Source organism: Struthio camelus, chromosome 3, assembly GCF_040807025.1.
Source record: "Struthio camelus isolate bStrCam1 chromosome 3, bStrCam1.hap1, whole genome shotgun sequence".
NCBI lineage: Eukaryota > Metazoa > Chordata > Aves > Struthioniformes > Struthionidae > Struthio > Struthio camelus.
Genome location: NC_090944.1, coordinates 35,432,183 through 35,459,539, shown reverse-complemented (window position 1 = coordinate 35,459,539; position 27,357 = coordinate 35,432,183). Strand labels below are relative to the sequence as shown.

The 27,357-nt window shown below is 38.8% G+C and overlaps 1 protein-coding gene across 5 annotated transcripts in view; it reads left to right on the top strand.

The window, feature by feature from the left end:
• The window catches only part of BMP5 (bone morphogenetic protein 5), a 78,045-nt gene extending 51,602 nt beyond the window's left edge, over positions 1 to 26,443 (top strand). For all 5 annotated transcript variants that reach the window (XM_068937399.1, XM_068937398.1, XM_009687031.2 and 2 more), the window contains 4 exons: positions 6,987 to 7,184; positions 17,980 to 18,056; positions 19,548 to 19,658; positions 24,091 to 26,443. In XM_068937399.1, the coding sequence (XP_068793500.1) occupies positions 6,987 to 7,184; positions 17,980 to 18,056; positions 19,548 to 19,658; positions 24,091 to 24,240 (536 nt within the window). In that variant the 3' untranslated portion in view covers positions 24,241 to 26,443. The remainder of the gene's footprint in view (positions 1 to 6,986; positions 7,185 to 17,979; positions 18,057 to 19,547; positions 19,659 to 24,090) is intronic.
• The last annotated feature ends 914 nt before the right edge of the window (positions 26,444 to 27,357 follow it).

Sequence of the window (27,357 nt, the reverse complement as noted above, 5' to 3'; positions counted from 1 at the left end):
ACAGTCCTGAGGCAGACTTTCTTTGGGCTTTCTTGCTGTTTGAGGTGGACAGACAAACAGAATCTTCTGCCCCCTCACTCTGACTCTTTTACTTCAGGTATTTCTCCCCCCACCCCGCTCAGGACAAAGAGAAACTTGTAAGAAATGGGTTTCCTGATGCAAGTCAGGAAGCCTGGGGAAGGCCAGTTCTGTTTCCATCATACCTTCAGAGTCACTCCTACGCGCGTCCCCTGGAAGGTAGTTTGGCTCCACTCCTGCACTCTGCAAGAGGAATTGGCCAGCTCCTTCTCCAGTGCTGGTGGGGAGACACTAAGAGCCGCACTCTTGATTTTTTTGCCCTCTCCTTCTCTCAGCCTAGGCCTTTCAAGATCTCTTTCTCCTATTAAACTTTCAGAGTGGTAGCACACCCACCTTCTCCTTCGGGTATGTAGTGCAGATGGCTGACTTGCTTTCAATCTATAACATCCTATAGCAGCACCTTGTTTTTTTCAGGTAGTTGGTGGTGATGCTCTAACCTTTCATATCAGCCAGCCTTGGCCTCGCCTTCACAACACTAAGTGTTATCAGTCAACCTTGGCACCTAACTTGTAAGAACAAGGTAGCTGCCAGGTACTCCAGAGGATGCTGTTGGGTGGTTTCATTTAAGTCTCTTGGTGGATCTTATATTTACAAAACAAAGTAAAAGAGTGATTTTACCTTGATGAGTGTCTTTACAGTGGGGGAATTTAGGCTATATACATATATATATGTATATATGTATGTATTTTATATACATATATGGACTTTGGCAGGCAATAGCTCTACCTAAGTTCTGCACCATCTGGAAGCCATATAGCCATGTTAGCACAGCGCTGAACCCAAGCTAATATATCCTGCCCCTCAGCAGGTTTTATTAGCTTGGGCTCAGGCACTGCCTAAGTACAGCTACATGAGTTCTGGTTCAGAGCTGACTTTGGCCAAAGTTATACTAGTAAATTAGGCATGCTCAGGAATACGGAGAGGCACTAACCTCTGCTGGTGTGAAACAAGCCAGAAAGCTGGCTCTTTCAGCCTCCAAAACAGGGTGACCGTATGCAAACTGCCCACAGGGAGAGGTCCATGCAGCACCGGCTACCGAGAGGTGCCTGGGAGCTGCAGGAGAGAGGTAGTGGCTGGGGCCAAAGGCACATAAGAGCCTCCTCCTCCTCCTCCTCCTCCTCCTCCTCCTCCTCCTCCTCTAACAGTATCGATGATCCAGATCCAGTGCCTGGGAGCACTCCTGGACACTCTTTAATTTACTCAGCTAGGTATATCACTTATTTCCTACTGGGTCAGAACAGAGTCAGTATTTTCTTGTATCTGCTTGTCGAAGGCGATGTGAACACGCCCTTCCTTTAGTAAGGCCACACTTACGTTAACAGGCGTGTGAGGGAGGTGAAATGAGCTTGTGCACCTCCTCCAGCTGCCAGTGCCTACGGGTGTGTACTGGTCCTGGCTGTATGGCTATGCAGCTCTCACTCCCTGCCCTGCTCCCCAGGCAGATGAAGGCAGTAAGTGGTATTTGTGCTTAGTGTCATTTGGATGGCTTCTATCCATTTTATTCTTCAATGGATGACCAATTAATATAGTCTCTCCCTGTTTTATTGTCTTGCTGAACAGATTTTAACAGTGCAGAAAAGCCCTAAGACTCCCACAAACTCCTTCACTGTTTAAGTACATTAAACTCAAGAAATAAATCAAGTACTTAACAAGCTGTATTTGTATATGATTACATCTTACTTTTTGCTTAAGGATACATGGTTCTGCCCCATTATACAGCACACCATGGTACCTAACAACGTTCACAAATAATCCCACTTGCTTCCTTCAAGACCTTTAAAAATATCAAAATCAGCACGAAAAACTGTGCAAAACTCATTCCACTGAACTGAATGAAAACAACAGCAGAAATGATTTAAAAAACAAAATCTAAATTTTTAGTTTTTAGTTTTGACTAAAGCTGTGAAGCCTAGGAAATGTAAGATAGACTGTCCAAGACCACCCGATTTTCAGAATTCCTTTGCTCCTCTAGGGAGCAGAAGAGTTAACAAAACACATGAAGCTTGTTTCAAAAGCTATACGTTATGTCTATATAGATAGATACGTTCACCAAAGGAGGTTTGCAAAGGAGTCTGTGTAAATTATACAATAGAGATAGTAGAAAATTTCTTGGGGTTGGAGTGTTGTGGATGCCTTATAGACGGATCCATCACATTTCTGTCATTAGTTTTCCTTTTTTTAAAACAAACTTTCATTTAATCTTTGGAAGGCAAGCTCTGTCTCAATTCTTTTGTTTCTGTCAAGTCTTATTGCTCTCAAGAGCACTGTTCAGGCATAAGAAAACACAAGTTTCTGTCTAATTTTGAAGATACCTTGTGAGCTTTCAGACTCAGAGATTCAGGAGAAATTTTGCTCAAGGATTAGATGTTATTGCACCCTGCGCACTCAGGGTCCTTCTCCAAGAGGCTTTTCCCAATTCTCATTTCGGATATTATTCTCCACAAGAAGGAAACCATGGATGTGGCATCAGAATGTTTTTCTCAGCAAACCAAAAATGAATTCTCAGCATCACTAGAGTTTTCAATTCTATCTGCAAATATATAAAATTATTACCACAATAACTACTGTGACCCAAAAGTACTGGTTAATCTGTAAAATGTGTTTTGTGGCTTGTTGAACACTTTTGAAAGTAAATAAGTACTTATTTTTCATAACAAAATGACTGGTTTGCTACAGTTCGATGACTCAGGACAAAATAATGGATCTTGGAATCATTAATTGTCCTGCGTTGCCAGTGTACATTTGGCCAAGATGCATAGTGGTTGAAAGCTCTTGCAAAATTAGTGTCTGCTCAGTGCCTTACATAAAATATATACTGCCTGGGGAGAAAGATCCAAGTCGCAAATCTTACCACTGTCGCTGGTATTCACCCTGGCAATCTCAGCAAAAGTCATGATTCTGAATGTCATGAAAAATGAGGTGATCTCTCCAGGTCAGGATTGTGAGACAAGTTGTTATACAAAGCTTGAAGTGCTCTTGCATTTCCAGTTCGAGCAGCTGGGGGAGAAATGAACTTTTAAGATGGAACTTGATCAATTCATGAAACGAATTGTATGATATGACTGCATATGACAGCAGAAAATAGGGTGCAGTGACATAGCAAATAGCTCCACAGTTACGTTCCTGAGTGCTCTGCTAGCATAAAGGAAGAATGAAATCTTCAGGACTCTTGAGGTAGTATCTTTTTTTGAGCAGAACTGCATAGTCATTTTCAAAGCAGTCCTTCCTTAACTATAAGGGGACAGAAGGTAAGAGGACAGTAATTGAGTAATTGAGTTCAGTCAGTCAAACCAGCACTTTCATACAATGTTTTGTACAAACTGCTAAGGGCAGTTTACTATCAAATGGAATAAAAGCCAAAAATAAGTTTAAATGCCAAGTCAAACAAATACGTCTCGCCAAAGACTCAAAATCATATGAATAAGGAGTAAGGAGTTCAGCAGTTTTGGAACGTAGTGCCTTATACAAGCTTTAGTCTCCAAATATACCTGTCAATATGGAGAAGAGACAATAGATTATCAGAGTGGGGTTGGGAAGTGCACGCCAGAATGCAAGGAATACAAAGGGTCTTGATTCTCACTGTACAGAGTAAGTCCATCTGTTACGCTTACTTGTTTTTGTTAGGTGTGGCGGCGATTACAGTGGCGAGGTTCAGCAAAACGGGTGCTAGCTGACTGCTAATTTTTTGCACTATACTTTAGTGCCGAGAGCAATATATTGATACTGTGTGTGTTTACAGTCTGAAGAAAGGTCTTTGAAATCCTCAGGATTAAAGATGTGCTAGAAATATAAAAACAAACAAATTATTCAGAATGCTTGACCACATTCAGCTCCTGTCCGGAGACGCTGAGGAGAGGCAGGGAGCTACACTTTGCTGTTTTGTTTTTACCCGTTTCATGTGGGTGAAGCACTAAAGGGATGGTGCGGTTAAGCAGGTCAGCCTGAGTCACTCAGCTGCTTTTAGAAAATATTACCTTAATACCACAGTACGAAACAACTGTGTGCTGGAGAGACCTGACTCTTCCCTTGTCACTGAAGCCAAGAGAAAGGTTTTCGAAATGCTTACTGAAAATGTTAGACTTTGGCCCACGGTCCCTTCCCGCTACAAAGGCCAGTCCAGGTCAGGGTAAGGGTTCGCTGCTTTTGGTAGTCTGCAATCCCAGTGCAGGCAGAGGTGGGGACTGCCCAACACGACCGTAGCGCGCAGCCGGAGCTGCAGCCGGGGCAGAAGGCCCGGCGTGCTGCCGAGGCAGGACCCTGCCGTACCTCCTGCTCTGCAAGGGGCAAAGCCTGGCGTTCTTTGTACGAAGGAAACCTGCCCCCCCTCCCCCCCTTTTTTTCTGTAAAGGATAATAGAAGTTCTGTAAACGCCAACTTTCCTTTGCACAGAAGCAACCTAAAATGGAGACAACATATGTGGTTTGAATTTCCAAACCAAACAGTTCAGAGATCCTCCTCAGAAGAAATATAGCGTCTCAAGGGCAGTGTATATTTTGATTGCTTCGTCTTCTGAAAGTTACAGTTAATCTAAGGTATATGACAAACTGCGAGAGAGAAAAGTTTAATGATGAACCCACTGAAGTCAATAAAAGTTTTCCTGTTGACTTCACTGGAAGCAGATTTCAGTGCTTAGACTATTCAGAAATTGAAAAACAAGTTCCTGAAAACTTATGTTGGCAGCTGAAAAGATCAAGCAAATAAAGGAATAAAGTCACACAAACTGATTCTGTGTATAAAGAGACTGTGGGTGAGAGGCTTAATTTTTTTATGGTATATCTCTATACTTTGAATAACTAAGTAAGCCTTAACTTGTGGAATCTTAATAGTCATCTCATTGCTGAAGTCTAAAGGAAACCCAGAGGAAACTTAATAATATTAAAAGTTATTTTAAAGGGAGTTCACATTGGTTTGAAGGATATTTTGCTTCGCACACAATATCCACCATTGTAAATTCAGAGAACCTAGATTTAAATTCAGAGAACCTGCACACATCTTTATAGCCTCAGTATATAAATCTAATAGTATTCTTAAAATGTCCACCAATAAGGTATTAATCTTTTACAGATAAAATTAAAATTCTGAAAGTCATTGGAACAAAAAATAAAGAAAAATAATAAAAATATTCCCTCTAGAAATGAGGGGAAACTTGGAACTTTGTGGTAAGAGGTTAGTTTGTCCATGTTGCAATGAATAGAGAATAGTCTGTACAGTTTTTCATATCTGACTTGCTACAGAAATTTGAACATATAGAAATTAATGTTACTGAATTATTTAATAGAAACTTAAATAAATGCATGAAAAGAAGAATTAAAGAAACACAGGATTAAAAAGCCATTTAAAATGAAATCAGAAGCTTCAACAAACATATTTTTCCCTTGCAGTCAAAAAAGTAATTATCAAAATTGTGCAGAATATGTTGCCAATTACTTTGCTCCATAACTGCTAACTTTCTCAGTTCTTCTCTGCCTTTGCTGGGCTCTCTGTCACTGGAAACATCTTAAACCAATTTAAAGTGCTACACCTGAATAAACATGTTGTAAAAGTGTTTATGTATTGAAGTGGGTCAGTTCAAGGTATGGTATTTGGCTGGAACTTCTAATTTCTCTTTTTACTGCGAAAGGGCTGCCAGAAGGAGGAAGTCTGAGCTGAATTAATACATTTGTTACAGTGGAAGTAGAATGGAAACTACTTTCACCACAAATCAAACTGCCTCTTTCATTTACGCCAGTGATAGAGTTTTTCTAAGAAATATAGACTCTGGCATTCAGCCACTGTAAGTTTGTGTTTGAAAAGGAAACCTATATGCTCATTTCTATAAGGTTTACTCCTAAGATTATTTGCAAGCTCTTTTTTAGGGGGACTGAGTTAACGGTATCATACATTTGTGAGGCAGATGCTCCTTTGTTGTCCATATAACAAACTTCTCCAGTCTGGTTCAGGAGAGTCCCCGAGCGCCCCGATGCCGCGCGGCGCTCGCGGCGCGCATGCAGTGTCTCTGCCCGTACCTTCCCGGTTGAAGGACCTCTGTGTCCCCCACCCAGCACAGCTGCACAGCTTCACATGACACTGTCTCATTTTCTGACGGTTGAAGGGCTCTGCAGAATACACATACACACAAAAGCGTTTATTCTGCCAAAATAAATTCTGTTAAGAGCACGGGTTTATTTGCTGAAATGTCACTGATGCCGTTTCAGTGACTTGTTCTGCTTTCTTTTCTTTTAGCGAGGTTTAGATTCTATAATATAGCGAAGTTACCACACAGGCCTGACTGAACAAATATTTTAAAGAAATATGCACATCCCTTGGGAACAGAACCAGAGTCAATAATGTACATTTTTCAAACTCTGTTATAGGTTTCTCTCAAACGACTGAATGCCTTCATGCCTTTACTAGTGAATGAACATGAGTTGGAGTAACACTGTACAATATTTATTTTTTAAAGCAGAAGTATATTTATTATCTACACTTCTCTGCTACTGATTTGCTTTGGGGATATAAGATTGCACATCTGACACTCTTGTGATGCGAAGATTAGGTAACCGCGCTGCGTTATCTTTTCAATAGCTTACACACTTGAAAGGGGCTCATTTATTTTTCAGTTCTGAAAAAGTATACATGAGACTGAACTAAAAAATCCATGTATCGAGTAAGATATGTAGCATACAGAGACACAATTTTAGGCAACAGCAGACTGCCTGTAAGGCTGTCGAAACTTTTGCAAATGGTTGAATTTTTTACCTTCTAAGTTCTGTTCAACAACATCAGGTTAGGAGCTCTGATAATTTTACTTCAGGATTATGCGCAAGGTCCTCGCCGGGCTTCAGTCAGTGGCAGAATTCCCACTGTGGCTTCAGGAGGACCCGAAGCTCACCTCATGAATTTAACTTACAGTTTCCATTACTTTACAGGTCGGAGTATCAATGTTAAATCTGCTGGCCTGGTTGGAAGACATGGGCCGCAGTCAAAGCAACCATTCATGGTTGCATTCTTCAAGGCAAGTGAAGTGCTTTTCCGTTCTGTCCGGGCAGCCAACAATAAAAGGAAAAATCAGAACCGCAACAAATCCAGTAGTCATCAGGAAACTTCAAGGATGCCAAGTGTTGGGGGTAAGACAATGCCGTAATTTACTAGCTTCTGTTTATAGGAGTTACGGGCAGCTGCTCAGTTGCAGTGGAGTCACAGCTGCTTAACAGGACACTGCTCATCGGCTAAACTGTCAGAAACTGTGATCCTCCTGGAAGCCTGCTCCATTTGTACTTGTCCCCTTAGCCTAGCTTAGACCTCGTGCTTTATGTTTGGAGCCCCGAGCACGATCTACCTCTGTGAGAGAGTTTGCTTACGTCTGCTATGGGCTCCTAGAAAGTGAAATGCCCGTGCAGTTCTGGAAAAAATTTTGTATGAGCTTGAAGTGAGTCCTCTGGAGTAGGCAACAGGATGAGGTCTCTGCCACGCATGACAAGGAGGTAGACAGAAGGGTCACACCAACTGCTTGTCTAGTTTTCCAGCTAAAGAAGCTGAACCGTAAGGTGGAAATCTGCATACTGAAAACAAGGAAGCTTAACCAGTCTGTGAAAGTGCAAATAGTTTCTGAGTTCAAACCAGCTGTCACCTATTGATATAAAAACACATCTTATCCCTGAATGGGAGTGAATTGATCCCTTATTGACCGGAAAGGTTCTTATAATAACGCATGTGGAAATATTAGTTCCATTAGGAACCTGGAATAAGTCTTGCTCAACTTCTGTCCTGAAATGCTCCTTTCAGCTGAAGGGATACTGTCACTTTCTAGGTATTCTCACTTTTGAATAAACGTTCCTACTTTTGGGGGACAGGATGCAATGATCTGAAAATATACCTATCTAAAAGCACGACAGATTTAGTATCAGAATATCAAAAACTCAGTGTAGACACTATTGTTAAGCTCAGTGAATGTTTGTAAGCAAGCAAATTGGTATCTTGTTGTGGAAAGAATTCAGTCTCAGAGTGGAACTCATCTATTTGTGGAGAGCCATTATGAGCATTATGCATTACTTAAATACAACTTGAAACCTCAAAAATGGCAGATTAGAGACCCCTCTAATGTAATGCATAAGCCTTTCCCTGATCCTCTGTACAAGGATGAATTTTAGCCATAACCAGCAGAAACTGCTATTGCATTGTTAAAGAAATCATAGAAATCGGTTGAATTTATCTTTCTAAATTAATTTAGTATTTACTTGGAGATCTACTAGAGCAAAATACCACTTTTAAGTTAAACGTGAGTATTAAAATATTAACAGAAAGAAAAAGGTTTTTAATCCACAGCAGTGATTATTATCACTTCACTAGTGGACTCAGTTATATTTGTATGCAAGCTATAGGTAGAAAAAATACTGTGCTCTTAGAGAATACAGTTCATCTTTCTCTAGTTTCTGTTGAGGACCTGGAATACAGTTTTTTCTGAGGTAGATGACTTGGAGGGATGCACATGTTCCCTCTGAGAACCCCAGCTTTAGAAAAACCCCTGAAATCTGTTAAGGAACTGAAGTTCTTTATTTATAACTGTTCCTTTGTTTGTGTTTTTTGGGTGAATTTCTCTGTTATTCTATATGACTGTACCACAAAGAGCTCATCTGCACAGTTAACTTTTAAGCCATCATAAATAATTTTATTAATAAAATAAAAAAATTATATAATCTATAGTAGAAAGGTTTTTTATGATTTATTATTTATGAAGTGATATTGACTAAGCATCTCTTCATTAACTGTTTAAACTTATTCAGATTTTTGGAAACAATGCGGGTTAAAAAATGACTGAGCATTTTATAATTCAGATCTTAATATCTGTTAAGTTTTCTAGGTTACACAGGCTCTAAATTAATTGATTTCAATATAGGAATTGAATATGCTCTTTGTGTAACTCCAGCATGATCAGCTTTGGTTCTGCGGAAATTGTTTCCTCCCTTTTAATGCTACTATAAGATGTGCTTCCGTATTTTCATAAAAGTGCTCTGGACTGAATGGCACAAGGTGATATTTTTCTTGTGGTGTTCTGTTTTTTCTTAGAATGTAGTCAGACATACTCTATGTAACTGCTTTAATTCCAAAAAACAATCCCTTACTTCCATGGTGAAATTTCCATATTTCCCAGAAAATGGTTACTAATTTTGAGAATTATGTAGCAGAATTTTAGAAAGAAATAATCTAAGTACAGAGTGGCTATGTATTTATTTTTGTGTCTACTTTTTAAGAAGCACATTTTAAAATTAAAAAATGCTCATTATATCCATAACAGAATTCCACAATTTTCTGAATGATTTTGCCAATAATTTGTGGCCTACTTCATCAGATTATTTCCACACCCACAATTTGATTGTTGTTTTTTTTAATGACAGCTGATCTAAAAGCTGATAAAGTACCTTGTGTCTTGATGAATGAAGAGCAGCACTATGATTTTTACATCTATTAATTAAGTCTTCACTTTGTCAATGGTCTTAACAGTCACAGTGGTGGGTTAGTTTCTGTTTGAATCACACATGCAGTGAAAATTAAGATTTTTGTTCATTAAGGATACCATCTCACCTTCAGAAAATAGCATGTTTTAAAAAGTTTAAGGCAAAAATATCTTGCCCAATTGGATCTCAAAGTCCGCTATGTTTCGTCTAGGCACCCTCTTCCTTTACGTAAAGCACGTTCAAGATACTTAGGAAAGCAAACTGCATGCCACACAGAACAAACCAAGAGATAGCAGTACCTAAGACAATTAGACAGGCTTTAGGCTGAGATGAAAACTTAAATTGAAATAGATATGTACTGACGTCTACCGATGTAGGCAGCCAGCGAAGACCTAAGGTTTAATTAAGAGGATCCCACACAGATGTCTGTTTTCACTTGAGATGCCCTGGTATATGATTGTCATTTCAAAAAGGTCTCCCATAAGTCCTGTGTCATATCTGCCAACTACATATCATTTTCTTATATCTCAGAGTTTCTGAAGTGGTGATAGATGTACATCTCCTGTTAACTGAATCCTGCATCTTGTCACACATGTCAATGAAGTCCAGGGATCAGTTCAGCTAACTAGGGTGAGCTGAACTGCTACCCAATCTCATTTGACTGCATGGCCTTGATTTTCATCAAATCCATTGGGAGCTCAAACTTCTGGCAAGTCTGTAGGCACTTACACGCAGATACCTAAATTTAAGTATCTTAATTTCAAACTGAATCCTATCTTTGTAGTCCATAAGGAAATGAGGGTTGAACACACTAGTTAAGCCTACTTGATTATAGTAGGAAAGCTGTACACAAGCTCCCTGCTGCTTTAACCTGGAAAAAGCCCAACCTTAACTTTCTTAGCCCTAACTATAGTGGCAGGTGTGAACGGCACATGCTCGAAAGTTGCATTAGCATGGGAATTACCTAGGGAAAAGTTGTCTGTGTATCTCAAAATAGTAATCAACTTCATTTATATATCTAATCTTGCTCCAGAGCTGTTGTAAACCAGGTAAATTCAGAACATCTCTAGTGAAAAGCGCTTTACGAAACAAAATTTCTTCCTGATCTCTTTAGGTAAATAGCTGACCCCTGAAGAATAAGTGTTTGGTGATGTTCTGTCTTGAAAGTTAAAATGGCGATAATTTATGTTGTTGTTATTAACTATCTTAATGTCTTTTGCCATTTAAAGTATAATTCTACTTTTCTTCACTTCTATTTAAATTTTAAATGCTCTATCTTTGAGAGTCCATGAAAGGACTCCTACTTGCTCCCATTTATTAACTGCATTCATCTGACCTTCAGGTACCCAAAGGGCATCCATGTAGTGGAAAGCATTCGATTTTGATACCTAGGACTCAGTTTGACATGCCACTTAGGGTTAGGAAAGAGAAAGAGAGCAAGAGAGGGAGTTGCTGTGGGGTAGGAGGCACTATTCAAGGTAAGGAAGTAATTTACTGCACTCTTTTCCACCACTGCCTCCGGGAGGTAATGGTTGCCCCAATCTACATAACTGTAGAGGTAAATAACTATATATGTTGACCCATTCCAGTTGTCTGTCAACAAAGATCCTGTTTAAGCAAACCTTACTGTTCAAACAAAATTAGATTAAAAAGTAGTTGCATGTTCAACTATGTCAACAGTAGGGGCAGTGACCTCTGATAATCAGAGGCAGCAAGATAGCAGCAGGCTGGACTAGATATCCTTTTCTCATGGCAAAGCTGAAGTCTGACAGGTAACCACAGGCTATCATAGCAATGTCCTCCATAATAAAACTACCTGGAGGAGTAGCTCCCGTACCACGACCAATTGGCTTTGATCCAATTGCGTCAGCAGTCCCCACATCATGAATGAACAAACTCCTTTTATTTGGTGCTGTTTATGATCAGTGATGGGACTTTTTATGCTGTAAATGACTCAAGATGCTTTTCTTTTAATAACTATTGCAACGATACTCATTAAAATCTACAGATGAACGCACTGATGACTACTAAGGTAGTGTGCAGGTTCTATCCAGATGCTCTAGTGTGCAAAAAGAGGCAAAGGAGAGGACACGTTCTTGTTTCCCAGGTCAGGACCAGGCAGAACGCGGGCGGGCACGGTCCTCGTGATCTTCCATGGGGAGAGACTGACACAGGGGAAAAAGCCATGCCCTTTTCCTCCTATTCAGGAACTGGCCAGGTGTAGTAGATGTGCTGCATCCCTGCAAGGCTGGGGGAGAAGGCTGAGTATCCTAGTTCTGTGTGGCTTCCAGTAACAGCCAGTGCTTAAAAAGTAAAATTCACCTCTTAATATATAAATCGAAGAAAACAACAAAGAATTCTGCCCATCATCTTCTTCACCTTGATCTGTCTGTAGGCCATATTCTATTCTCATTTACCCCCAGATGCAGGACACTGCTCAAGTAAATGATACAGTAATGGGCAAAAGCCATTGTGTGATGGAGCTCCTTGCTTCTAAACTTTTTCCATAACTTTATATCCACAGCATCTAAGTCAAACATTGGCAGTGACAGATGCTCGTCTACATAGCTAGAGAAAATTTTCACCTAGGTTTGTTATCACTTTTGTGTCACAGAGTTTGGTTATACTTCTCTTGAAGGCAAATCCCATCTTTACTCCAATCACTCCTTCTTTTTCTCTTTTCTCTTATTGTTTTTGTTTTTGTTTCTTTTTCTTTTCCTTTTGGACCTCAAGGACAAGCTTTGCTGTACTCTCAACAAGTCAAAAAGGACAGTTCTGCAGGGCAGCTCAGTTCTTCCCTTCTTTCCTTCCAGCATATTATCACTGAAAAACATGTTTTTGAATTATTCATGAGGATATGCACAAACAAACACAACGTGGAGAAATAAAATCTGTATCTGTCAGTTATTATAACAGCTGGGCAAATGTTGACAGATCTGGGGTCAGCATCCCTGTGTTGCTAAGAACTTCAAGAGAATATGACCTCAATGCAGTGCAAAAACACAGAAAACTAAACTTAGCATTCAGACTCCACCTGCCTGCTATGCTCAGAGGATTGAAGTGTTTATTACTTATCCAGTTCTGTTTTGGTCACACTGTGGATAAAAGGAAAAATAACTAAAACATATCAAAACAAGATAACTTTTTCCCCAAAGTACACCGCATAACTCTTCCTTAAAAAAAAAGACTGGCTTCTTTTTTTTTTCATTTTGAACTTTATCTTTTAGATAAAATGGCAATGTAATTGGGCAGCAAAGGATATCCATATTTAAATACTGAATAGTGACTTCTACTAGGAAACTCAGAAACAAAGTTGCATATCTTTTGGTTATAATGAGGTGGGATAAGAACAGAAAACAATACTTAACTGTGTATTTCCTTCATTTTATTGGTTGATGTCACGCTAATTAATTAAGAACAGAGCACTTTGAGTTAGTTTATATAGACATATCCATATGTCTTTACTTCCCTTGTCCCCTCCCGAAATCTTTGTTACATTTTCTTATAATTATATTTTCTTGCCCTTTCCAAAGGTCTTTCCGCTTTATAAAGGTTTAAACCCTAAGTGCAGTCCTCAGATAGCTCAAGAACATTTACTTAGTCACAATATCCTATGGTTTTGATTCTTGACAGTACAAGCATATGGGCCTTAAAGCTGCAGTTTGTGAAATAGGATCATCGGCAACAGATTTTGTTATAAATGTCATGCTTGATACTTACATATAATGTTACAATACACATAACATATATCCTATATGAAAGATAGAATTCAAGGAAGGAATAAGGATTTGTGTGAATTTAACGTTCTTCATAGGTGTGTGGGTTAAAAGATTCACAGATATATATCTTCACGTAAAACATAGACCGTTGTATCAGGTGTCTTGGTGTGACTGCTCATCCATCCCAGGTTAACCTATATTAAAATAATTAACAGTATCAAGATAATGAATATATCCAAAATGATGACTAACATGCTCATTATTCTGCCATTCTCCTTTAGGGACTCCTGTAGGGACTTCTGGTGCTAAAACTTCTGAAAATATTATAACTGAGGGAAAGTTTGCAAAAGAATAATCAGCTTTCAGTTGCTTTTCTGCATGGGTGCTGCTTACAACCAGATTTTGACTTTCCTGACTTTCTCATATGCATACCTTTCTAGTATTTTTCAGTCACATTTTGCAAGCCATTTACAACATGACGTGCATTCTGTGTGACCGGATTTAAAAATCCCGTTAATATCTGAAACAGAAAACCTCAATATTTACCTCCTATGAGCATTCAGATTAGTCAAAATCATGATATAGATGCTTGTAGAAAGCGATCGATGAAACATAGTTCAGATTTTTTAGCTTCAGGACCTTTACCTCTCCCCTACCTTTTCCTTACTTCTAATGTGTTTGTAGAACATATTAGATTATTATGGACAATTCAGAAGAATGAATGACTGAGCTCTTGATTATATTAAAATAATTCAGATTTTTGAAAAATCTGTGATTTAGGTATCCTTAGGGTATCCTAACTTGCTTCCAGTGGCTACTCCAGAAAGATACAAGACTCCCATTGGATTTGGATATATCTTTCACGTGCTCTGAGGTAACTGAGGCTATCTGAGATGGCAGCAGGGAACTGTATGGAGAGAACTGAACCAAGCCTTTAATGACTGTCATTGAGAGCCAGCACATTAAGTACCAGAAGGACACCATAGGAAAGAAAGTAGAATCCATCTTTAAAAAGGAATGAGAATTTGGGTATTATAGCTTAGTAAGCCTAACTTCAGCACCAGTGGTGATATTAGGACAAATTATTTAGCAGCTACGCTAAATGAATGAACGTGAGTGAATGAGCAGCTACACTCAAAGGGAGGCATGCGTGTGGTATATCTTGACTTGTGTACAGCTTTTGATGCAATCTTAGGAGATATTTTGTGATTCAGGTGCATTCATCAGAAAGTGGGTACCTGGCGGGTTAAAAAGGTCATATTCAAAGAATGTGCTGCTAATAACTGTAAAATTTAGGCAAGTATTTTGAATGGTATCTCACTGAGTCTCTTCTGGATCTGATTCAGTCCAATATTTTATTGGTAATTTGGATGATTAACCACTTCCCCTACGAACTTACTAAGGGTGTACGCTATTCCACTGTCCAGGTCGTCAACAAAGACATTAAACTGTATTGGCTTCAGTACTCATTCCTAAGAGACAGCCGTAGTAACCAGCTGCTAGCTGGACTTTGTACCATTGATCATAACCCTCTAAGCCCAACAATCCACCAAATTTTCCACCCATTATGTTGTTCATATATCTAAACCATATCTCACCAATTTGACAATAAGAATACTATGGGACAGCGTGTCAAAAGCCTTCCTAAAAGCAACATGAACAATATCCTCTGCCCTCTCAAAGTCCACAAGGCTAATCATCTCAAAAGAGAAAACACTCAGGTTGGTTAGGCACAGTTGCCCCTTGATAAATCCATGCTGACTGTCCCCATACCTTCTTAGTCCTCATGCATCTGGATTTGGCTTCTAGGAGGATTTGCTCCATAGTCTTCCCAGAAAATGAGCTTAGGCTCACTGCCCTCTTGAAGATGGGTGCGACGTTTTGCATTTTTCAGTCATCAGAACCATCATTCAGGCACCACTGACATTTAAAAATGGTAGGGAGCAACCTCACAGTTATTTTGGTGATGCACCCTCAGGTGCATCCCTTCTGCTTTCATGGGCTTATGAATCTTCAGTTTGCTTAAGTGGCTTCTAACTCAATTTTCTTTCCTGGGGTTAGTGCTTCAGTCACTACATTCAGGGACTTGAGAGTCCTGAGGGCAAATCTTCTCAGTAAAAGCAAGGTAAAGAAGGCACTGAGTACCTCAGCCTTTTCTGAGTCTTTTGTTACTAGGTACCCTGCTCTGCTGGGCAATGGATCCACATTTTTCTTACTTTTCCTTTTGCTGCCATTGTGCCTATAGATACCCTTCACATGCCTCACCAGTTCCGGCTGAGCTTGGGTTTTTCTCATCCCATCCCTGTATGCTCAGGCAATGTCTGTATATTTCTTCTGCGTAGCTCATCCCACTTCCACTTTAGACTTACTTCCTTTTGGAATACGAGCTCAACCAGGAGTTTTCTATAAAGCTGTGCTGGCTTTGTGCCATACCTGCTCAACACTTTGGACATCAGAATGGACTGACTGTCTTGTGCTTCTAGGATGTTCTCCTGGAAGATCAGCCAGCTCTCCTGGCTTCCTATGCCTTCTGGGATAGCCTATCATGAAATCCTATAAAAAAAAATCTCTGAACAAGTTGAAATCTCTTCTCCTGAAATATGGGGCTGTAATTCTGTAGTTGTTCTTGTTCACATCTCTCAGAACCTTTAATTCCACAATCATCTCATGGTTGCTGCAGCCAAAGCTCTCATCAACCTTCACACCCTCAACCAGTTCTTTATTCATGGATATGCATAAATACAACAAAATGCTAAGGTAGCTAAACAGCAGTACCTCAGAAAGGATCTGGAGTTTGTAGTAGAGCATTTGACAGTGTGATTTTGCTGAAAAATTCCCACTCTGGGATATATTGCTAGAAAATCATCCTTAAACCATATGAAATAATTATTTTACTTTACTTGGCGCTCTATTCAGTTTCGGCCATCACAAGTTCAAAAGGGTGTCAACAAACTGAAGAGAATCCAGAGAAGCAATGCTATCACAAACCAGGACAGTTAAGAGAATGGAGCTTACTTAGTTTAGAAAAGTTATAAGAGTAGCAAAGGAGCAGGAGCCTGGGGAGTCGTGGGAAATTCTAACAATATTTTTAAGATGCAAAGCAATTCTTTAGAACAAGAATAAAGATCGATTATCCTGCTGCAGGACAAGAAGTTATTGTTTAAATTGTGGAAAAACTCATTTAGGCTAGCTATTTGAAAGAGTTTTCTACAGCGATAGTGAAGCGCTAGAACAGGTTATCTCAGACACTGTAGAACTGAAGGAAGGAAGCTTCCTTGAAGATTTTGAAATATAGATCAGGCAAACAACTGTCAGCAATGGCCTACATATATTAATTCCATATTACAGCAGAAAGATGGACTAAATTACCACTGAGAGCTTTTGCAGCCTTCCAATTCTATGATTTCATTGTGCTTCAATGTGAACTTTAAATAACGGGACTATTAGTATTTCTAAACATATATGTAAGCATTTCATTGAACCAAGCTCTAAGGCACCTTGAAGGATAAAAGTATAAGTTCTAGAGGAATATTATGTTCTGGAGTAGCTATACTATATCATGGAATTATTCCTGTCAACAGAAATCTTTTCCATATTATTCCAGGATATATGGGAAAATGCCTATTTTTTCATTTTATGCAAAAAAGCCCCTCTTAATAGTCCAAGAATTTTTAAATAGACATCTCCCAGCCTCCAATCTTTTAGTGTTAAAAACATTTCTAAAAAAATCCTTTTATTCCTGAAAATTTCTTTTCTTTTTCAGTGTCTTTCTTGATGTCTTTATTGTTGATGTTGTGAATTTCAGCCAATGTTATATTTTTCTGCCAGAAATGATATTTTGGTCCAAAAAAAAGGCACATTAAGGATTCTTTAAATGGAACTAGAGGAGACAGACTGTCCTCACAGTTCCATTGCATGCCTCACTGACAGCATCATTAGAGTTAACAGCCTAAACTATGGCGGTGCAAATGCAATGAAGCTATGACCCCATTCTCTTCCCTTCCTGTTAATCTGAGGCAGGTTGCAATAAGGAACAAGCAGTGCATTTTCTCAAGGATTAAGATTGTCCTGCACAGGCATGTATGGACAGCTCTGTATGTCCTTCTATGCTGGCACACCTCTGACAGTGCAGAAACATTTAAGACTTTAAAAAGCATCAGTTATTCTACTTAATTACATTAATACTAACAACCAAAATCATTAGCTGACAAATATTTCTGGAAAATATGGTAAAAAATGAAAGAGTACAAAATGTACGGATGTTTAAATAACAGATTTTGTAAGTTTTGTTGTATCAAGACAATTTTATTTCTGTTAATTTATCTTTTGAACTGGACTGTTATCTTCTCTTTACCTGGTAGTTATATCTGTGCCAAGAAACAAATGACTTTAATACACCTTGGGATGGGCTCTCAGTGTCCTCCTTTGGTTACCTGTGCCAATGTTATCAAAGCTGTTACTTAGCCAGGAAGTAGGTGTCATGCAAACTTATTTCCTCTAATACTGAAGGCATAATTTCCACTGTATACATGAATGACATCATGCTGACACCACTGACTCTGAATTTCCACGTTTACACAGAATTTAAGACCTACCCTGTGAATATGAATGACAACGCTAGAAATATAAATGACAGTATGCTTGTTCCTTTCTGTTGCACTGTTTGATCAGGAGCTCAAAAACAGCTAAATACTGTCACTTGTAGCAAAGTTTCTGAATAATTTATTATTATTATTTTCTTCCTATAGATTACAATACAAGTGAGCAAAAGCAAGCATGTAAGAAACATGAACTTTATGTGAGTTTCCGAGACTTAGGATGGCAGGTATGGTTATAAATGCTGTTTCCTATCAATTCCAATCAGGAAAATTTATTTTACAGTCTCCCGTCAGTTATAGTTGGATATTTCCTCATGGTATGTGGTATTTCACCAATTCTTAAAGTGCATTCTGCAATAATCTGTTAAACTCTGCAGTCCTTTAGGATGAAATATAGAGCTTGTCACCTTTCCGGTCTGCTGCTTTCAGTGATAACACTATCTCTTTAATTTTTTTGGCTACTGCTCTCTCAAACTTTTCCAAGACATTAATAGGTTTATGATCTGAATTAACTCACCTCAAGGCAAATTCAAACCATTAGGCAAGATCTGAATAGATATGAGGTAAATGAAACCAAAATCCCCCCACTGAGCAATACATTTCTTGAAATTTACACTTGAATTCTCCCTGGTTCACCACTATCTACTGCAAGTCAGAAAGATTTCATTGGGTTAGAGTCTGTAGGGAACTAGAGCTTGGATTACTGCTCAGTGGTCTTGATAAAACTGTTGCTAAGTTCATATAATTCCTAGCATTAATCAGTTGTAGAAAAAACTCATCCTACTGTACAATAACAAAAAATAAGGTGTTTGTGGTAAGGGATCAGAGAGACAGAGGTGGGACCTTATAAAGAAAAGAAAACAGAGGCCAGAAAGTGTGTCTGCAAAGAAATAGCAAGAAAACCAGCAGCAATCAATAACCTTGAAACTTTGCATATATCAGTAAGAACTCAGAGATGCAAGGCTCTCAAATCTTCAGTAACTCAAGGTGGCCATAGAAAAAAGAAAATAGATTTTTTTCACAAAAATATTAGAATAATTCAATGTTTCAGTTGGAGAATGAAATGCATTCTATACAATATTTGACTAGTGAAACTTGGAATAAAGTGAGATAAAAAGAAACTAAAACCATGGAATGTATACCTGTTTTTCCCCCCTCTTCCCACCACAGCTCTTTTGCCTGGTAAAGAAGAAATTCAAGAAGCTAAACATGCAGTCATCATTAAAACTTTAAAATATTTTCCCTCATGTGATCTTTTCCGTATGCTGTCCTTATTGCTAGAAGTAGTCAAAATGCATCTTTCAATGACAATTTCCAATGGGTAATCAATTGTAACCTTTTGTCTCATGCAATAATAGGATTAATAACTGAATGTGTTGAAGAAAGAGGATGCATTTAGGATGCATTTTAATTACTTTTGTTGCAACAAAAAGTACTCAGGAATTTCAATCAGGGAGAAGTAGTTCTGGACCTTTAATTCCCCTTACAGTCTTATTAGTTCATATTCAGCACAGATTTGTAAGTTTAATTTAATTTTCATTTGAGTTTTGCAGAAACAAATCAAATACTCTTTTTTGGCAAAAAAAGTATCTTTACATGCCACATTATGAAGTTCATTTTGTCCTTGGACAAGTCTTAGTTAGTTTGATATAGTTTTAAATTCTCTGAGCTAGGGGGAAAAAAAAAAAAGAGTATGTTCACTTGTTTTTCTGTTTTAGGATTGGATTATTGCACCAGAAGGCTATGCTGCGTTTTATTGCGATGGAGAGTGCTCTTTCCCACTCAATGCCCACATGAATGCAACGAACCATGCCATTGTTCAGACTCTGGTATGCCTCTGTGTGTGTTATCGTTGTCTATTTTGCAGTTGCAAGCATAGGTCTGTCTCTTCTTCTCTGTTTGCTACTGTTAGATTTTGATTATATTTGTGTAAATCACACAGAATCACAGAATGGTTGAGGTTGGAAGGGACCTCTGGAGATCATCTAGTCCAACCTCCCTGCTCAAGCAGGGTCCTCTAGAGCATATTTCCCAGGATCACATCCAGACGGGTTTTGAATATCTCCAACAAATGGTAACCCATTTCAAAGATAGGCTTTGATGATTACACTGAATAGTGAATGAACTGTCCAGAGTAGCCTGTGTGATGGGTTTACTTTCCATTTCAATTTCAATAATACATGAAAAGCCTATGTCATACCACTGAAGAATTTTGTAGGCATGAACCAAAGGAGGGCCCCCATTTCCAAGAATTTTTTTACCGCTCCATGTTAACATCTACATGCTATACCTTCCAGAAATGTTGACACTTGGCCACTCTGTGGACCTCTGCTGTCAATTATTGTCAGAGCAGCTCAAAATGTAGTGTAATGTGAAGCTCTGCAAGCAGATGTGCTAGCATGTGAGATACTATGTTCAGTCATGCCTGGCTAACAAATGCAATTTATAAAAAAGTGTGTTTGGCTTTGTTGCTCTGCCTGCTACATGTAACAGGAGATTTGCAGCCAGCTTTCTGCCTCTGCCAGTTCTTAAACTGTGCCTGTGTTCTTGTGCTTCAGCTGGAGCAGCCAAAGGGATGAGCTGAATTGTAGCAGCTGGCAAGGCCTCCTCTACCCCCAAAACATCCTGTTATGGTTCTGAAAGCACAGCACTTCCAAAAACCAAGGCCCTTAGAACAGGCCTAAGTGTAATGCTTTGAGTCTGATATCTAGTCATAATTTTTCGCCTATGCCAACTGAAGAACTGCCTCTGAACATCGTTAATATTTACAGACAGATTAAGAAACAGAGGAATGAGATAAAATGCACGGGGAGAGAGTGGGAGTACGAAATCAGAACAGGAAATGGTCGCCAGTCCTAATTAGTTTGTAAAAAGGTCAAGGCACTCGACTGCAACTAAGGGAACATGGGTTTAAGACTATCCCCAATTTAAGCTGTTGATCAGGAAAGTATCCTGACCACCAGACTGTGCTGATGAGTCTGTTCCCGGATGATGATCTTTTTCTTTGCTTTTGACAAAAAATCCTGAGAAGCCTGTTCCACTTCAGAGGTGGGTTCAGCTACTACCCTCCTGGGGAAAAATAAACACCTCTCGCTCCCCCAGACAAAGAAAACTTGGTTTTCATTGATTCTTTCTAACAAAAAACAATTTTTGCCTGTGAAAATTGTCGAGTATTCTTATATGACCGGGATATTTAAACAACCGCGTGGCCTGAGACCTTTTCCTTTCCATTCAGCTTCTCATTTATGCACTTCCACAAGACCTGCCACTGATGCAACATTATTTCTCTAGCCCAGGATTAAAGTCAGCAAGATACACAAAAAGAAGAGAAAAAGTCAGAGGTCGGGAATAAACAGAAAAGTTGTGGTAAGGTGTTCAGGTGCAGGGGAAGAGAAAATGCTCGTTAGGAAGGAATATAATAAGGTGTCCATGAGATGATGAAGAACAGCACATATGCAGCCGTGAAATGAAAAGAAATAGGTCAGCAAAGCAATAATTTAACACTCTGTAAACATTGCTCAGAAGAGCTGCCAATATCAGTGAGATCCCTAGGTTAGAGTTCCCTCCTACAGTTACGGACTGTGAAATAAAAAGAGCGATTTTCACTTGTGCAACTACCCTTTCCAAAAATGGTTAATTTCCCATGGTTGAGAAATTTCTGTAGAATGTTTTTGTTAAATTGGATACTTAAATTTTCCTTCCTTTTTATGGTCTTTTTGGAATTGTGTGTCTCCCTCTGCATGTACTGTACATGCATTCAGTTATGCAGCCAAAAAATCATGAGGCTAATTAAATTTTAACTGCACATAAATTAGATGAGATAACAGTAGTTGAATGCTTTCTGGTTTAAATTATACAACATTCAGATTTACACAAGGTGTGCACATGGGGATGGCTTGGGAAACAATTATTCATACACCCCACCCTAATCCAAATGTAATCATCTCCCAGCCATACTGATTACACCATTCTGAAAAAGCCCGCTCTTTGGGTTGGGAAGTGATTGTTCCTTGGTACCCCTCCAAATATTACTGACTCATTTTTTTTTATTTTGTAACCAGCATAGGAGAAATGCTGGGCCGGTACCTCTCTGTCTCTTTTTTTTCTGCAGGAGAAATGAGGCTGAACTTAGATAGAACACACAGATGCATATACATGCAAGACAGATCATATTTAAATGAGTTATATCCTTTCTTCTCCTCTCTTGCTTCCCATGAGCCTCTGAAAAAGTATTGCAGTGGAATCAGCCACATGGTCATTGAAGTCAGTGGATCAGCAGGCAGGCTCACACTAGCTTCCAGGCTTTTGAAATTCTCACTTTAATAAAGGTACTATTTAAAAGCATGGCCTGCCTGTCAGTATTGCCATTGTTAGGGCAAAGCCACATGTTTTCTTCCGAAGCGCATGTGGTGTTTATTGTGCAGTGTAGCCACAGGCGATGCCGTTGCCATGCACCTGATCAGCAGCAGCTCTTCCTTCTCACCACTGCTCCCTCCGCTGAGGCTTTTTAGTCACAGGAAGGGTTCTTGCAGAGCACCCCCTGGCTTGAGTTGCCCAGCACTGACAAGGACTAGAAATATAATTAATGAAAGAGCTTTAATCTCAGTGTCTCAGCACTGATGGTTAGCACCGTGACGAAGTGTCTCCCGCCTGGCCCCTTCCAGGGTCAGTACCAGGGCTGAGCGCCTCGGCGGGAGGGTCCGTGCTGCCTGCGCACAGTGCTGCGCTGCTTCCCACCACTCCCCGTGGCCACCTCGGGCTGGTGCGGCCCTGGCTCAGCTACCCCTCTGGGGGGCTCTTGCCTCTCTGATAGCAACTCTGGCACTCCCCCCCCCCCCAAAAAAAAAAGCACCACCAAAACTCAAGCCTGGACTTCACTGTGGCTCTGTGGAGGAAAGGCAGCTCAGAGAGAGAGAAAACCACAGTAGCCCATTTCAAAAGTTGTGACTGGGCAGGATTTTCCAGGCTATCTCTACTGTGAAAAAGGCCAGCAAGTCTAACATCGGAGATGCCTGTGCATTCGCAGAGCTGCGGAGCTTGTAGCTGGAGAGGCAGAGGCTGGTGGGATCAGAAGTTACGGCAGGGCAAACATCTGCTTCGGCAAGGCACAATCATTCTTCAGCGCTTTGCTATTCATTTGTTAAACTGTTTTTAAACGTGTGTCTAAACCCTTACTAAACTGCTACTTCAGGATTTATTATTGTTCATTTCAAAAGACCTTCTCATGGTAACAGTTATGTAAAAATCGTTTCCTGATAGACTGTTCTCTGTTGTCTGGCAAAGACTCTGGGTTTATATCACTGCAAGACAGATGGCTATAACAGATTTACAAAGACTTAACGTACAAATGAAACCTATTACTGCTGAAGTCTTCATCCATGCCTTAATAATCTCTTGCCCTCTCTATTACAACTCCCTCCTTTCTGGCCTCCCCAGTTTCCAAGTCTTCAGCATGCGTAGAATATCACATCCAACTTTCTTTAAAATACAAAGAACTTGTATTTCCCCCATTTTCAGATATTTCCACTAGATCTTGTTCGTTCTGGGATGCTGTTCAAAACTGTTTTCCTTCTCTTTAACCTTCCATTGATATATTCCAGCCTTGTGTACAGAAAGCCTTCTCTGTCTCAGCTCCTTCCCCAAACCTTCTGTCCAGCTGGCATCCACCTTATAAATTGATTTTGACTTCAGTGGAAGTAGAAATGGATCCACAGATCCCCAGATAAGACCTTAAAAATACATTGATGTTGTCCGTGAACCCACATCTTACTGTTTCACAGGCTGACACCAGTGTTTCAGAACGAGCCTCTGCTTTCTGTTGCAAACCTTGTGTGTTCCTCCATGCTGAGCAGGCTCTTGCTCAGGAAAGCATTTTAGCCCTTGCGTGCTCACTTCCCAGTGAGTCTAGGGACTTGAGCGTGTGCTTCATGTTAAAAGCATTGTCCTGAACAGAGATGGTACTAACCATATGTTTAAGTATTTTCCTAAAGAACAGCTTAACGCTGATGCTTTTCTAAATTTCATCTGAAAACCAACTTTCTGTCTTGGCCGCGCCTCCTAATTTATCTCTGCTATTGTATAAGTCTGCCCATACGGCTGAAATCAGTGGAAAGTTCTGGAGGTAAGGTAGGATTTAAAGTTGCTAACCGAAGAAAATCTGCGACCACAGGACTTTTTGCATTGTGTAGCCATGCTTTGCACTGACTTGATCCTTGTACCTCTCTGTTTGATATATGAGCAATGTATTTGTCTGTCTTTCAGGTTCATTTGATGTTCCCTGATCATGTACCAAAGCCATGCTGTGCACCAACAAAACTGAATGCAATCTCCGTGCTCTACTTTGATGACAGTTCCAATGTTATTTTAAAAAAATACAGGAATATGGTGGTGCGTTCATGTGGCTGCCACTAGAACAAAAAAATAATAATCTAAAGCAGAGGATTTTATGCAGAATTGTAATAAAGTCAAGTTATGAGCCTTGCTGATGAAAAGGCAACCCTAAATTTATTCCATTTCATGTCACGTCTCATTTAAATGTACAGTATAATGTATATAGTAGCTTTTATTTATTTAAAAGTATATACTTTCTTTTGTATGAGCAAAATTTCAAAACCATTTATTTTATGGGTCACCTTACTACACAGTAGAACTTGAAAAATTGATTTTTCAATTGAACATACTGGAACCTATTTCATTCCATTTTCAATATTTTAAACTAAAAGCTTTGTATAGATTTTTTAAAGTGAGAAGCTCCAGAACTTCTGTAACTGCTTTATATGTTAAAGGAACTAAAATAGGTTTGGTCATATTGTGCCAATGAAAACTATGGTGGGTATTTATTTAGAAAAAGGCACAGAAAAAAAACTAAACAAAACTGCTTGGCTAAACATATTTTTTCTTTTAGAAGTTCTGCTCCATTAGAAAAAGTGAAATGTTGAACAGTGTTTAAGTAAATAAACAGTAGATAGAAACTAGAAGTTAAAAGGTTGCACATAATTGTTAAAACTGTTTTCTTTAGCAAGATCAGTGTAACTAGAGGAGTACGTTCTTACTTGGCTTGTGGGATGTAGGCTCAAAGCTTCAGGAATTCTGTGGAGACAGACTCCAGCCTCTATCTATAACTTTCCAAGTGAACACTAAAAATTAAACGACAACATTCTTACCTCAAATCGCATCGGTTTATCGTCTATGACACTACTGCGGCAAATATTTTTTAATAAATAACAGCACAAGGTAAAATCAGGCAAACACCTAAGCCCTCCCATTATACAGGCAATTGACTATGTACCCAAGTTATGTAGAAGGTCAGCTTTTGGGAGGGCTCAGCTCCCACTTCTGGGTGTGTTTTCTGACTGTGCAAGGAAAAGGATGTAGCAGCTGCTGCACAGGCATAGCCCTGTGGCCTGTCTAACCCAGGATCTCATTTCTGGTGGTGCCTGTCCTCAGAGGAAAATGAAAAACACCTTTCAGAAGCAGCCATTGGGTAATTATTTATCACGTGCTTTAGGCCCCATATTCTTTTCTATCAGTTAGAGATTGGTCAAAATCATGAGACATAAAATTTAATATCTTTTCTTCCCTTAGCATTAAGTTTTGTAACTTTGAAAATTCTCAAATCCATATAAATAATCATTTTAAAAATATTCCTAAATTCTTGACCTCAAACAAAATCCTGTGGCTGTGAATTGCACAGTTTAATCCCAGATAGTAATAGTTCTCACCACCACAACCCATATGCTTGTTTTGAATTTACCACATTTAATATCTTTGGACACCCCTTTATTTTAATATTATGAAAATGGAAAAATAGAAACTCTGTTTTGTCTTTATTACACAGTTAAGTATAGTACATGCTTTTGTCAAGAACTTGCCTTGATTAAAAATGCTACATGTATACAGTTCTCAGAGTGTTGGTAAAAATGAACAGACCATATCAATTTCTCCTATCTTAGAGAATCTATCCATTTAAACTCTGACTTCAGAGGTTATTTAAAGTATATTTCAGAAAAACTCAGATTATTACAGACAGACAAAAGCAGTGCAAGTGTGTGTGTGCAAATGTGTGTATGCAAGTGTCTAGTTTTTTGCAGAAATTAATTTATTTTATCCTACTATTGCAGTACTATCATAAATCTTTTCTACGCATACACTCAGTTTTTTGAAAAATTAACAGTTCTGTTTTCAGTCTCTGGAGCTCTTTCCCCTTAGTATTAGAGTTCCATTTTACACTTCTATTTCTACTGTGTACTTACTTTCCCTACATACTTATGTCTGGTTGCAGTTCACATACAATGATGTATATCAAAATATAATGTCTCCCACTGAATTACCATTTCGAAATACTTAAATATTGAAAGTTAAGTTTCCTAGGGCTGTCTTCAAAAAGTGTACTGGTTTGTGTATAAATCGGGTAGATGGATATGCTTTTTGAACTCGATTTATTCTAAATAGACTCTGATGAAAACTAAATTTTGGGTACATTAAGTAATATATTTTTGAATAATGGTGTACCATTTTAAGAATAAGAAACTGAAGATTATTGTTATATTATTCTTTTAAATGTGCTGTTGGAATATATTTCTATATTTTAAGACACAATAAACATGTAATACTATTTTGTGCTACTGTGATTTTGATTCTGAGTTACATGATAAAATGATGCCAGCTTCATATATTCTTTTAAAGATAAAAGCAAGAGATTGCCAATAATTATGGATAGCTTTTGTTGCAGTTCATCTACTAATACAGACATTTTGCAAAATGACTTTTATTTTATTCCTTCTTAAGTTGCAGCTGATTGTACCATCTATAATATTAACAAAAGTCATACTACTATCTCCAAACTACTAATACCCCAGTCAAAATACACTACAAATAAACAGTTTAGAAAATCTCCATAAATCGCTAACTGGTTATTCCTCTGTTTGAAAGGAAGGATGATGGCAGCACATCCTCTGCATGCTCCAGAAAATTGTATATATTTCCCTTTGTGCTTTGATGTAAGCTTGTTCAGGCATCCCCTTCTCCAATAGTACCTAACACAGTACTTTTTATTCTTTGATAGGTCCTATACCAAATCTGTAATTTTATATAGGTGTTTAAAGTAAGTAAAATATAATTATATTATATTAAATTCTATTAAATTGTACTATATATTTTTATATATAATTGCTAGGACCATGCCACTACACTATCATTTAGGACACATGACAGAACTTTGTTCTTTTTGAAGTTGTTTAAGCTGCCCTCATTCTAAACAACAGGAAACAGTGCTGACACTGGTGAGTTTAAATGGCTAAAAAACAGACAAACAGAAAAAGCTCTGTACAGAATTAGAGTTATATTATGGGTGAGAGCCTCTTAGGCTTTAACTTACTCCTAATGTTAACACCATTGTTAGACAATCTCAGCCAAAATCCAGTGATTGCGGTATGCTACCAGTGACCTCTTTATGGCTTTGGACTACTCACCCAATGGAAGTCAGAGTACAAAAGTGAATAGTATTCCAGAAGCAACTATTTTGTCTTC